This window comes from Mytilus galloprovincialis, chromosome 6 (genome assembly GCF_965363235.1).
Source record: "Mytilus galloprovincialis chromosome 6, xbMytGall1.hap1.1, whole genome shotgun sequence".
NCBI classification, from domain to species: Eukaryota; Metazoa; Mollusca; class Bivalvia; order Mytilida; family Mytilidae; genus Mytilus; species Mytilus galloprovincialis.
Genome location: NC_134843.1, coordinates 62606702 through 62621340, shown reverse-complemented (window position 1 = coordinate 62621340; position 14639 = coordinate 62606702). Strand labels below are relative to the sequence as shown.

The window sequence follows — 14639 nt, the reverse complement described above, 5'->3', positions numbered from 1 at the left end:
GAAGCTGATTTTTGCCGTACAATTAAAAATGAAAATAAAAAGATTTTCATTTAAAAAAAAATACTGATGCACTATTTACATGATTTAAGCCAATACGAAGATACATCTTATATAAGAAACTGTTAGTACCATGATACTTTATTTGTCAGGAAGACGTACCATGATTATTTAGTTTTAGGAAGACAAGAACGTAAAAACAGCGTAATAAGACATTAATTTCCGTTGACTTAGAGAAACATGTAATTTTACCATCGCCGAAAAGTCATATATCACTCGGGCGATGCCCTCAGGAAATATCAATGTTATTTAGGTTTAGATGAGCATTATTAATTTGTCCATGATTGCAATTTGCAGTTAGAAAAATCAGATTTAAAAATTAAATTAAAGCTGATAAATAGTTCCTCGGACAGTATTATTTCCAACTTAAAATTAAGTTTTCGTTTATGGCAGTTCCCTACAAACATGACTTATATGTAAATGACCACTGGGGCGTGATCTATACAAGACATAATAAAAAAAATATTCAGTTAATTCTAACTCTGATTTTAGTTTACTTTTGAAGTTCAGCCAATTTTGTATTAAAAGTCTTATATTTTGAAAAATAGGTAAAATGAATAAAATGTTATTTCTTTCTGTTCAGTAGAATATAAACATTTTATGATAATAAATATACCAAGTTCAAAAGATGAAAGAGAATTATGTAGGATATGAACTACACAATACTAATATAAGACTGCTAGATCTTCAAATTATCATACATCCTGTCCTTTGTATGTTCCTTGCCTGAAAATATATGTTGATTCAAATTTTACGTCAGAACAAAAAATGTATTAAGAATAATGAATTGTATGTATATACACATATATGCAGCGGTCATACGTTCATCAAGAAAGTTAATTCGAGTGTATTGTATTAAGGTTGTGTTACGCTGCCAGTTGAAAAAAGAATTGAGTTTAACTCTATATTGTTAGATACAACATGTTAAGGATAAACTGTGAAACTCTAATGTTTTTGTTTACCTCACCCATTGTAGGATTTCAGAGTCATTTTAAAAAGCTAGTATAACATGAACATGATGAATGGACATAAGTTTCAAGTGTTTTAGAAAAAAGTTTGCATGCATTTAAATGTCATTTTGGACTGGCCGAGACGTGTATCAATTTCCAAATTTGTTTTGCTATTGTTTTAATTTAAACCAGTTTGCGTATCGTAAGATCGCAAGTCTTCGCTCCAGATAAAGATTGTTCACATAAAAAATATTTACCACTGAGAGTATCTTATGTTTTAGGATACACACCTATTTCATTATTTTAAACATACCGGTGTAGATTTAGCATAGTGACTATAAACGCAACGTATTTACGCAACGGGACCTTTAATGTCATATAGAACACTTTTTTTTATTAATTATAAAGTTGAGGAAATTTTCTAACCAATGCATACATTATTATATACTAATTTTAAACCTCTTTAAACTTGTGTTAAATTTTTTGCGAATCTACAACATATTATCGACAAATAATATTTCATATAACATGTTTACTAATTGTTGATCACAAGTTAATTAACTTTTGAATCTTTGGCCAAAATTTAATGGATCGTCACAGTGTTAAAAACATACAATTTTTAATTTGCAGTATCGCAAAATTTTAGAACATAGATCACGAGGTTGTGCATAAGAACTGGTCCAGGACTAAATATCTCATCCTGATTTTCAACAAATTACTTTATACATTTGACAAGCGATATTATGTAACACTCTATTCAATTCATTGTTATAAAATATTGATAACTAAATTAATAAATAAATTGTTAATTGGATAGTATACCACTCGATGTTTCGTATATCCTGCTGACATCTGAACATCAAAACTATCTCGCACAACGGTATTCCAGTTTATGTACGTTGAAACATATCGATTGGATTGTCAAATTCATGTCGAAGCTGATTTTTGCCGTACAATTAAAAATGAAAATAAAAAGATTTTCATTTAAAAAAAAATACTGATGCACTATTTACATGATTTAAGCCAATACGAAGATACATCTTATATAAGAAACTGTTAGTACCATGATACTTTATTTGTCAGGAAGACGTACCATGATTATTTAGTTTTAGGAAGACAAGAACGTAAAAACAGCGTAATAAGACATTAATTTCCGTTGACTTAGAGAAACATGTAATTTTACCATCGCCGAAAAGTCATATATCACTCGGGCGATGCCCTCAGGAAATATCAATGTTATTTAGGTTTAGATGAGCATTATTAATTTGTCCATGATTGCAATTTGCAGTTAGAAAAATCAGATTTAAAAATTAAATTAAAGCTGATAAATAGTTCCTCGGACAGTATTATTTCCAACTTAAAATTAAGTTTTCGTTTATGGCAGTTCCCTACAAACATGACTTATATGTAAATGACCACTGGGGCGTGATCTATACAAGACATAATAAAAAAAATATTCAGTTAATTCTAACTCTGATTTTAGTTTACTTTTGAAGTTCAGCCAATTTTGTATTAAAAGTCTTATATTTTGAAAAATAGGTAAAATGAATAAAATGTTATTTCTTTCTGTTCAGTAGAATATAAACATTTTATGATAATAAATATACCAAGTTCAAAAGATGAAAGAGAATTATGTAGGATATGAACTACACAATACTAATATAAGACTGCTAGATCTTCAAATTATCATACATCCTGTCCTTTGTATGTTCCTTGCCTGAAAATATATGTTGATTCAAATTTTACGTCAGAACAAAAAATGTATTAAGAATAATGAATTGTATGTATATACACATATATGCAGCGGTCATACGTTCATCAAGAAAGTTAATTCGAGTGTATTGTATTAAGGTTGTGTTACGCTGCCAGTTGAAAAAAGAATTGAGTTTAACTCTATATTGTTAGATACAACATGTTAAGGATAAACTGTGAAACTCTAATGTTTTTGTTTACCTCACCCATTGTAGGATTTCAGAGTCATTTTAAAAAGCTAGTATAACATGAACATGATGAATGGACATAAGTTTCAAGTGTTTTAGAAAAAAGTTTGCATGCATTTAAATGTCATTTTGGACTGGCCGAGACGTGTATCAATTTCCAAATTTGTTTTGCTATTGTTTTAATTTAAACCAGTTTGCGTATCGTAAGATCGCAAGTCTTCGCTCCAGATAAAGATTGTTCACATAAAAAATATTTACCACTGAGAGTATCTTATGTTTTAGGATACACACCTATTTCATTATTTTAAACATACCGGTGTAGATTTAGCATAGTGACTATAAACGCAACGTATTTACGCAACGGGACCTTTAATGTCATATAGAACACTTTTTTTTATTAATTATAAAGTTGAGGAAATTTTCTAACCAATGCATACATATATACTAATTTTAAACCTCTTTAAACTTGTGTTAAATTTTTTGCGAATCTACAACATATTATCGACAAATAATATTTCATATAACATGTTTACTAATTGTTGATCACAAGTTAATTAACTTTTGAATCTTTGGCCAAAATTTAATGGATCGTCACAGTGTTAAAAACATACAATTTTTAATTTGCAGTATCGCAGAATTTTAGAACATAGATCACGAGGTTGTGCATAAGAACTGGTCCAGGACTAAATATCTCATCCTGATTTTCAACAAATTACTTTATACATTTGACAAGCGATATTATGTAACACTCTATTCAATTCATTGTTATAAAATATTGATAACTAAATTAATAAATAAATTGTTAATTGGATAGTATACCACTCGATGTTTCGTATATCCTGCTGACATCTGAACATCAAAACTATCTCGCACAACGGTATTCCAGTTTATGTACGTTGAAACAGATTTACATATCGATTGGATTGTCAAATTCATGTCGAAGCTGATTTTTGCCGTACAATTAAAAATGAAAATAAAAAGATTTTCATTTAAAAAAAAATACTGATGCACTATTTACATGATTTAAGCCAATACGAAGATACATCTTATATAAGAAACTGTTAGTACCATGATACTTTATTTGTCAGGAAGACGTACCATGATTATTTAGTTTTAGGAAGACAAGAACGTAAAAACAGCGTAATAAGACATTAATTTCCGTTGACTTAGAGAAACATGTAATTTTACCATCGCCGAAAAGTCATATATCACTCGGGCGATGCCCTCAGGAAATATCAATGTTATTTAGGTTTAGATGAGCATTATTAATTTGTCCATGATTGCAATTTGCAGTTAGAAAAATCAGATTTAAAAATTAAATTAAAGCTGATAAATAGTTCCTCGGACAGTATTATTTCCAACTTAAAATTAAGTTTTCGTTTATGGCAGTTCCCTACAAACATGACTTATATGTAAATGACCACTGGGGCGTGATCTATACAAGACATAATAAAAAAAATATTCAGTTAATTCTAACTCTGATTTTAGTTTACTTTTGAAGTTCAGCCAATTTTGTATTAAAAGTCTTATATTTTGAAAAATAGGTAAAATGAATAAAATGTTATTTCTTTCTGTTCAGTAGAATATAAACATTTTATGATAATAAATATACCAAGTTCAAAAGATGAAAGAGAATTATGTAGGATATGAACTACACAATACTAATATAAGACTGCTAGATCTTCAAATTATCATACATCCTGTCCTTTGTATGTTCCTTGCCTGAAAATATATGTTGATTCAAATTTTACGTCAGAACAAAAAATGTATTAAGAATAATGAATTGTATGTATATACACATATATGCAGCGGTCATACGTTCATCAAGAAAGTTAATTCGAGTGTATTGTATTAAGGTTGTGTTACGCTGCCAGTTGAAAAAAGAATTGAGTTTAACTCTATATTGTTAGATACAACATGTTAAGGATAAACTGTGAAACTCTAATGTTTTTGTTTACCTCACCCATTGTAGGATTTCAGAGTCATTTTAAAAAGCTAGTATAACATGAACATGATGAATGGACATAAGTTTCAAGTGTTTTAGAAAAAAGTTTGCATGCATTTAAATGTCATTTTGGACTGGCCGAGACGTGTATCAATTTCCAAATTTGTTTTGCTATTGTTTTTTTTATTTAGATTATGGTTTACATGTAGGTATATTTTGGAATAGAGATATACACTTCATCCGAAATACATGTACAGTTCTAATTTCTATCTTATGGTCTGAGTACTACTGGCAGAACGTGTCCTATTTAAACATTTTTAACATGCATGTAAAAAAAAGCTATGGAACATAGTCGACGGGTTATCTTGCGCTTAACGGATACAAATCACAACTTAACAAAATCATTAAAAATCCGTTTTTGTATATACATGTGAAATACTTCAGTCGCTAGGTCAGGGTGAGGAATATATGGCAAATGTTCGGACTCCTTGTGTTTTTCCTATAATATAAGGAAAAAGGTTTTGCCCCATAACATCCACTTTTCTTTTCATTAAAGACTTCAATAGGGTATTTTTCTAAATTTAAGCAGATTCTTGATTTCTTTTTTTACAATTTGAGACTCACATAATGGCAAAGCTGAATATAAGCATGATAGGGTAAATGTCCGATTCAGCCTATTTCCGGCACGTTATTAAAAAAAATCAAATATCTCAAAATGGAGTTCTTTAACCTATCAATACTTTTAGCTTATTTTGTTTTTTAACGAATGCTCTTTTGGTTCTAGATATTATTTCTTTTTAATTTCACCTAATTACATCCTTAAGTACAATATAAATTTGACCGCTTTTGTCTTCATTATGTTTGAGATAACACTTACTGTCGTCTTCAGATTTCGTGTTAATGTAATGAATCCGGAAACTGTCTCTTGTGACGAAAATTTAAATAACGAGGAAACAATTTATACTCCTCTTTAATTTTAATTCAATCGGTTGCTGGATGCGAAGTACTAACATTGTCGTTCAAGTTTTGAGTGGCAGACGTTTTCAAGTAATAAAAATAAAGTTGCAAAGTGGATACACAAACGAATTACCAAGACTTCTATTGAATGGTCCTGTTGAATTGCAAACTCGATTTGATTGTAGTGAGGGATCTACATGCTTATATATATTAAATCTTTGTTGGAATAAAAATCAGTTATTATCAACACGACAGGGCAAGGGAAAATTCACATATTTATAAAAATCATCATTTTTTACCCTTCAAGTAATAAATTGAATGACAGGTTAATGTGTGAAGTATACACTACGTGTATATCATTTAATCTCAAATCTGGAATCCTATGATTATTTATATTTGTAGTTTTTTGCAAATGAACACATTACAAAAAAATATGCATTGTGACATGGTTACAAGTTAAAAGTATAATGTTTCACGGATTAAAACATTTCAAACCACATAATTTTGACATAGTATCTATCATGAGTTTATTGATAACTCTAAAATTTTAATAAGATCAGTGTTTTTAATTAAAAAATAAATGGTAAAGCTCTGTCAATACTCAATGCAATAACGATGTAAATAAACAACTCTTCATTAGACGACGCATTATTGATTGATGTACCCCATTTTTGACTTTTTACTTATTATGTCTGTTTGTTTTGTTCACGTAGTTGTCAGCATAGGAAATTGTTTGTACCAAGTCTGGAACATGACAGATGTTATCCATTCGTTTGATGTGTTTGAGCTTTTGATTTTGCCATTTGATTAGGGACTTTTTTTAATTGTTCTCGTAGCTCAGTACATTTGTGATTTTATCTTTTGGGATAGGAATATCAAGAATATATGGATGGTGGTGTTACAACAGCTTATCGGCGCCCCGTACTTTGAACAGTTCTGTAACAGTACAACATAAGTAGAAAGCAATTGAAAAGGGTGCTTATCTCATTAGATCGAAACAAACACAAACACTACCAACAAAATGCCCCTAAACACACAAAGTACAGGTTTGACAAAACTCGTAGTTACTGAAAACTACCTCAAAGCAAAATACAACGAATAAAAAAGTAGGTATCTAAGACTCACGTATCATTAGGTACAAATCAAGCATCCAATCGATTTAGTTCATTTTAAACATATTTATTTTATAGTGGATTGGGAAACAAGTTTTGCAACTTATATTAATCCCTTTTCACTTTTCGGGTGCGAGGGCTGCCTTGTAGCGGCATTAGCCTACTCTTTTTCGAAATCTACAAGCCAGGGTGTCTTTAACGTGCAAGAGATATGGCTCTCTCTTAACAGTGGTCAGCCATTTATCGTTCCCTTCCGACGGATTATCATCGTTTCCACAACACCATACTCGCAGATGATGTCAAGGGAGAGCCGAAAATTGATTTCTGAAATTTTCATCCCAAACGAAAATCGAACCAGGAACCTTTGTGTTAGTAGTCCGATGGACTAACCACTACACCACGGATCTCACGATTTAGTTCAGATTCGCCATAAATAGTTAGAAACAAAAGTTACCTAGTGTAAAGCCAAAATATAGGTATCAACAAATTGTAGGATCATACGTATACGTTTGTTTAAAACCATAAATTTAGTTTGGTTTAATTTATTGATAACAAAATCCATATTTATCCTGACATTTAAAGATATAATTGCTGAATTGGTAAACTTTTGGTCTAAAAAGTAAAAACACGAAAATACTGAACTCCGAGGAAAATTCAAAAAGGTAAGTCCCAAATCAAATGGCAAAATCAAAAGTTCAAACACATCAAACGAATGGATAAAATTGAGAAGGGAAATGGGGAATGTGCTAAAGAGACAACAACCCGACCATAGAACAGACAACAGCAGAAGGTCACCAACAGGTCTTCAATGCAACGAGAAATTACCGCACCCGGACGCGTCCTTTAACTGGCATCTAAACAAATATATACTAGTTTAGTGATAATGAACGCCATACTAAACTCCAAGTTGTACAGAAGAAACTACAAATTAAAATAATAATACAAAACAAACAAAGGCCAGAGGCTTCTGACTTGGGACAGGCGCAAAATTGTGGGGTTAAACATGTTTGTGAGATTTCAACCCTCCCCCTATATAGGCTTAATTCTTTCCAACTTGTATATTAGATCGACGTATCCTTCTCATAGTGTGTAGTTTTTGTACGATAGGTACTACATGTAAAAAAAATCGATATAGCGTCCAACAGTACCAATCTGAGATATGATCGGCCGACATCGCGGCATTATGTTATCAATGTTAAACCCGTATTTTTTTTATTTCTAATAATTCCCATTCATTTAATCGGTGTATTTTTGGTAAGATATGCATATATACAGGCCCATAATCAATTTGATTACCATTATTAAGGTAATTAAATGTGGGGTAATCTATAGCAACTTTGGTGTACATGCCTTTGACATATGTATTAATATTACATCTAAGTGCTTTTAGGTCAAAGTTTTCCAATTTGGTTAATGTTGTGTATTAAATTGGCGATCGCCTTCAGGAAGGTAATTGACCTTATCTAAAATAACAACATTGTTACTTTTATCGGCTTTCTTAATGATTAATTATTCATCATTTAACAGAGAAGAAATGCCGGACCTCTGTGAAAGACTTAGATTGTTTCGAAATTTTCGAATTTGCAATGAAGATAGTTCGTGCTTTGTATTAAACAGGTAATTTTTAAGGGTGTTGCAGGTTAAAGGTGGCGTATGGCCAGATTTAACTCTGAAGGGATGAATTTCATTCAAGAAACCATGATATAAGTAACGACATCTCATTTTTCTCGCTAATTTATCAAAATCATATAATAAGTCTTGCTTTGTCCTTCTGAATGACGGTGAAGGAACGAATTTCAAACCTCTGGATAAAACTAAATACTCGTCATCAGTTAATTTTCTATGCGAAAGATAAACAACCTGTTTTGTAGCTTGTGATAGCATAAATTCTAGCTTACTTTGCTGCATTGCAGCTTTGTTTTTCAGCCTTCGTTTATGTTTTTTTCTGTTAGCATATTTCTTATAATGTCTAGCCATTTCTGTGACCATAGAGACTAGTATCTGATAGACTATTATCAATGCAATATCAACAGAACGAAATGTTAGGAGGCGTGGTGTATTTGCCTAAACTGATTTTCATTGGCTCTGTTACTTCTGTAATTATGTTAAGAGTTACACGAACTTCAATACATACCAATTTAATGGAAAATATAAATTCCAAAATTACATCATAAATAAAAACAATAAATATTATTGTTTTTCTTCACTAGGTATCAAGTGCCAAGCACTAGTTATTTCAAATAAACCAATAAAATATTTATTGTTTATTCCAAATTCCGATCACAAAAAAATGCAAAAATAGCTTTCTATTAATGTGTCCTTATCATCAAATGTTTCGTTGGAAAAAGCTACCTGTGTGCTTTATATTTTCAAAGATTTCACATGTGGAATATCCTCAGTGTTTCTCTTTAAGTATATCAGGCACAATCCTCCCCGTGAGGGGTTTAATATCTTATAAGTGAATAGCTCGATTGGCATTGTAAATTGCATGTATTTTTATTTTATCGATGTGTAAGAATTTTAAAGAATTTCAACGTTTTATTTGTACAAGAAGATATAACATGTATATAAAACAAATATATACAAGTTTAAGATAGACAATGAGACGATTAGTTGAGAAACTATATGTCAGGTTATGAGCATTGTTCTGTGATGAATAACATAATAAACAATGTAGAAGTAGCATGCTATAGAGCGTCACTGATGAGTCCTATGTAGACGAAATGCGCGTCTGGCGTATTAAATAATAATACTATTTGTCACCAGTTTTTTTTTATTCAAATAACAAGTTAATTTAGTTTAGACATATTTTATTTTGAAATAATAGTAAATTGGATAAGAAAACAAATTTATAATGACATTGGGAAACGTAATTTGTTATTTCATAATGTTAACACAAAATATATTTTATAATGACGAAAACATGATAGGAATGCATGTTCGATGAAACAAACTACATGTAAGAAAAACGGTTACAAAATCATGAAAATTATATGAAGTATGACCTACATGTAGAGAAGTGAGTAAACGCAAAAGGAGTAATTGGCTTGAAAAATCTTCTGCAAACTGATTGGACAAAATAAACATGCAACAGTGTACTCAAATGTGAGGTACACAAATGTCCAACACTAATCTCCATAGAGATTTTTTCAGATGTATACATTTTTTCAGGTGCCTAAGTGATTGAATCTGCAAAAGTTGAACAGAATGCTGTTTAATATAGAAATATTGATAGTTGTTCATATAAGAAAACTTTTAAATATAATGTACCTTTACAAAAAATTGCTGGAGAAATTATATATTTTTCACAAATGTTTGTTGATTTCATTTACAAGTATTTAATCTTTCCTAAAATATATATCCGTTGTACAATAGCGTACCATGTTGATGAAAACACTCTTTCAAAAATAAAAATAGATCTATATCTGGTGGTGTTCCACGAATGCGTGGTAGTGTCATTTAAAGGATATAAAGATGAAAAAAAATACTTAACAAACGAAAAGTGGACAACTTATTATACAAAGCACTCACGTACCGATAAATTTCTCAAATTTAGACTTTTTACTAAAATCGGTATTTTTTTTCATGAAATATTCTTCCTTCTTTCACATTAAAACCTGAATTTTATCACTTTAAGTATATATTTGGATCGTTATGAATTTATTTGAATTTAAATATACTGAACAATACAAATAAAAACGTTGGTTTTTATAAGCATGTGCTGTAAAATATTTCATATCAAATCAGAAGTGTGAAAACTGATTTCATTTTTATAAATTAAACACCCAGTGTCAAAATTCAGAAAAAAAGTAGATACCATTATTAACAACAAAACAACGACGTTAACAACCATACGTAGCAACAATGTACAAAACATAACGATGATAAAGATTGAGTAATACCAATCCACAAACAAAAAAAGCTTGACAATACCTGCATCATGAGCATATAATGTATCATAGTATTACTGTTTTATGAATGGACAGAAATTTTATCAATAACAATGACATAATAATCAATGTAATAATATACAAACACCAATTCCTAAAACAAAATAGCACATATATATATATATATATATAGTTCATTTATGCATGTTATTCATTCCTCCATAAAGTGAATTTGGACGTTTTAATTTTTCTTTTCGCAACATAACTCCTTATTAATAATGAAAAATAATGACATAACTGACACATTAAAAAATGCATATTTTAGCCTGTGTTCAAACCTGGCGTTACTCAACAGAAGTCATTAGGACAGTAGAGCAATATACACTATAGAGATACACATTGAACAGAATCTTTTTTATTTGAAAGAAAAGCAATACAATAATCTAAATGTAAACGTACATTTATAATATCAGAAGCATAAAGTTTTTTTTGTGCCTGATTTTTATTTGCTATTCGGTACACGCTGTCGCCGATTATTCTAAAGTACGACTGACATATGACCAATATTATCATCTGCAATTGCTAGGAATAAATTGATAGGTCGGAATTATCTAACTTTTCAGAGAAAAAAAGACATTGAGGTTTTGGATAGGGTTTATTTGTTTGTTTTTTATTAGTTTCTTCTTGATATAAATAGATATGGTATGAGTGTCAATGAAACAACTCTCTATCCAAGTCACAATTTGTAAAAGAAAATCAATTGTAGGTTAAAGTACACTTTTTTCAACACGGAGCATTTTTCTTTTCTTTTTCCCTCAAGTTTCTTTTCTCTTCAATTGCCGAACGTATTCTTAAATTTTAACCCCTCATTGTTCTGTATTCTATTTTTGGTCTTATATAAATACTTTACTTATACTACTTTATTTTACTACAACCCGACAACACTCTAACATATATTTGCGAGTGTCAAGAGATGTACTTCAAACACTATGTACAATGATTCTATATTGTTAAACAATTTACTTAAATACAAAAGTGTTAAAAAGGACACTAATCAGAATCATCTGGTAATGGGTCCGCTTTCCTTGTGAAATCTATGTCAACATAGTCGGTTTTAGATTCAGCTCCAATGATTGGACGTCGATCTGATTGGTTACTTGTGAAGGAAACTTCTATGTATGTCAAACCATCCTGATTTGTGTTCTTAAAATAAAATGTTAATCACGTATAAGATCAAAGTATAAGTCCTTGTAAATGTCGACACTTATAAATGTAATTTGAAATACTTAAAATTATCTACTGCGTTTGTCGAATTTATGCTTGTATACTTATAATGACACTTCCTCGTCTAATATGTACAAAAAATTAAACAAATAGAATAAAATAACTGCTATATCATGAGAAATAGCAATGAGTTAATAAGGTTACAATAATGAAGATATAGATAATAAACATAAATCTCTATCACCAACAATGTTCATGTTAGTTACACTCAGAAACAAAATGTAAATAGACTTGTTAAAGTAATTAAAAATCAATTTCAAGAAGAACATAGATTTTATTTAGTCAAATGACTAATTACACCAACACTACCAGAATTTAAAGTGAATGCATCTTCGGATTGAATATATTCGACTCCATATAGACACCGGTTATATTGTAATTTCACGAAACTCTCAGCATCACTTATTAGTTTTCATAAGTAAAACATACAGGGACAAGCCTATTATATTTTAATTCATTGACGTATTATGAATTCGTTTACTTTTGTTTTTTGTGGAAATTGGGAAAATTTCATTTTTCGTGGATATTCAAATGCATGGTTTTGCCAAATTTTACATGCATGCCTTTTACATACTTTGTTTTTATCATAATTTTCAGTTCAGTAAAAGCAAACTATGTATTCATTGTCCATCTAGAATTGAACAGTGTATTAAAAACATGCCAATTAAATGGTATGTGCCTTTTAACAGTACAAAAACAGATATTAGAGGATAATTTTTCATTTAGTATTCAACGTGTTTTGATCGATAACTGTTATACCGATTGTAAAAATCAGCCACGATGTTGCAATTTAATTTAGAATATCACAATGAATCAGACATGTATTACGTGGCATTTGAACCGATAGCAATAAATCGTTAGACCTGTTCTTTATACATGTTATACGAATTGAAAAACAACAAACATTTCTACTCCCAAACCAAAAATCGTTCCATTGCTAATGAGGTAGCAGTAAATTGTGTTAGGTCTATCGAAGTTGGTATACATGTTTAATACTCCGCATTTGACTTATTTAAATTTGGCTTGAGTAGTTAACGCATATATTACAAAGTATGTTAAAGTATCATGTTTTACAAGTTCGATTTATGATTTTTTTTTCTATAAAAAATAAATAAAATATGTCAATTTATACAAACCCGCCCAGATGACTGTGCTTCTAAAGGTTTATGAGGAAGCAACTGTTCGTCATCTTGATTTGCATAAACACTTTCATTCTCTGTGTAATCTGTTTCAAAAATATATGTCAAATGTTAATAATATAAGATGGGTACAAATTGATGAGTGTACAAGTAAAATTAATATGCACTATCAACATAAATGTTATCGAGGGTGAACATGGCCGTACGGTGACCTATAGTTGCTAATTTCTGCGTCATTTGGTCTCTTGTGGAAAGTTGTCTCATTAGCAATCAAACTGCATTTTCTTTTTTATGGTTGGCCTCTATTTGAATATTGCATTTTTTTTGTGTTTCTGATTTCTTGATCAACTCCAACAGGCACTATAATTCACATGTGACTTAAAATGATATCGTAAATGGACATGGTTGGTGCTTTTTAGTATTTCAATGTATTGTACATTTCTCGATCAAGATGACAATTCCTCATCTTTCGAACCTACCATTTTTAACATCGGATAGGAGCTATATTTTAAGGCTTTGCACTAAAAGATAGACTAGCAGCTTAATTTCTTTATGAAACTGAAATTAGACAAAACTTGCAATTGTCGGCATTTACAAATCTTCACGTCTCTCCAGAAATCGTATTTGGATTCGAATTTTTGAGCTTATGTAAATTACTGCATACTAATTTGCAGCATTCGTCGTCATATTATAGGAAAGAAACGTTAACTTTATTTATAAAAAGAACAAAATATTTATAACTTACCTTTATTTGATTTGTCAACAATTGCATATTCATTATTTTCTGTTTCAATTGTATCTTCTGAAATACAACAATCTGGTAAATGAAATATATATACGCTCTCAAAAAAGAGGCAGTCGAGATTTAACCGCCTGGTATGAAATTGTGTGCAGTACAACATGTACAACAAGTAGTATGCTGGGAATTTTAATGATGTCTCATAATTATATGTCAATCTATGTGCATTTGGCGTTTTTTTAATATGGATAGTTATTTTCTTAACCGTTTTACCACACCTATTTATAATTGTATACAATGGATTTGTAGATCTATATAGTTACAGAAAAGGGAAAATAAAACCATAAACACTTAAAATAAGGTTAGTATATACAAAAAATAATAGACGGAATTGAAAATCAGTTAAAGTAATTAACAACAATATAAATATATTTAATATTCTTACTTGCAGGTCTCACAGAAATTTAGATATAAGATATAAAAATCAGCTACGCCATGGGTACGTGATACGCCCGTCCCTCTTTCAAGGAATAAAGTTCCATGACTTCTCAATGATATATTAGAAATGCATGGCAAGAGGGAGATTTTCTTAAAAGATATAACAAAGTTTCATAATATCTGTTCAC

The 14639-nt window shown here is 30.2% G+C and overlaps 1 protein-coding gene across 1 annotated transcript in view; it reads right to left on the bottom strand.

Moving 5' to 3' along the window:
• Positions 1-9754: 9754 nt before the first annotated feature.
• LOC143080058 (uncharacterized) overlaps positions 9755-14639 on the bottom strand; it is a 72687-nt gene continuing 67802 nt past the window's right edge. Inside the window, exons 13-15 of the mRNA XM_076255717.1 lie at positions 14020-14076; positions 13272-13360; positions 9755-12054 (exon numbers count right to left, since the gene is read on the bottom strand). Coding sequence (XP_076111832.1) covers positions 11902-12054; positions 13272-13360; positions 14020-14076 — 299 coding nt within the window. The 3' untranslated portion in view covers positions 9755-11901. The remainder of the gene's footprint in view (positions 12055-13271; positions 13361-14019; positions 14077-14639) is intronic.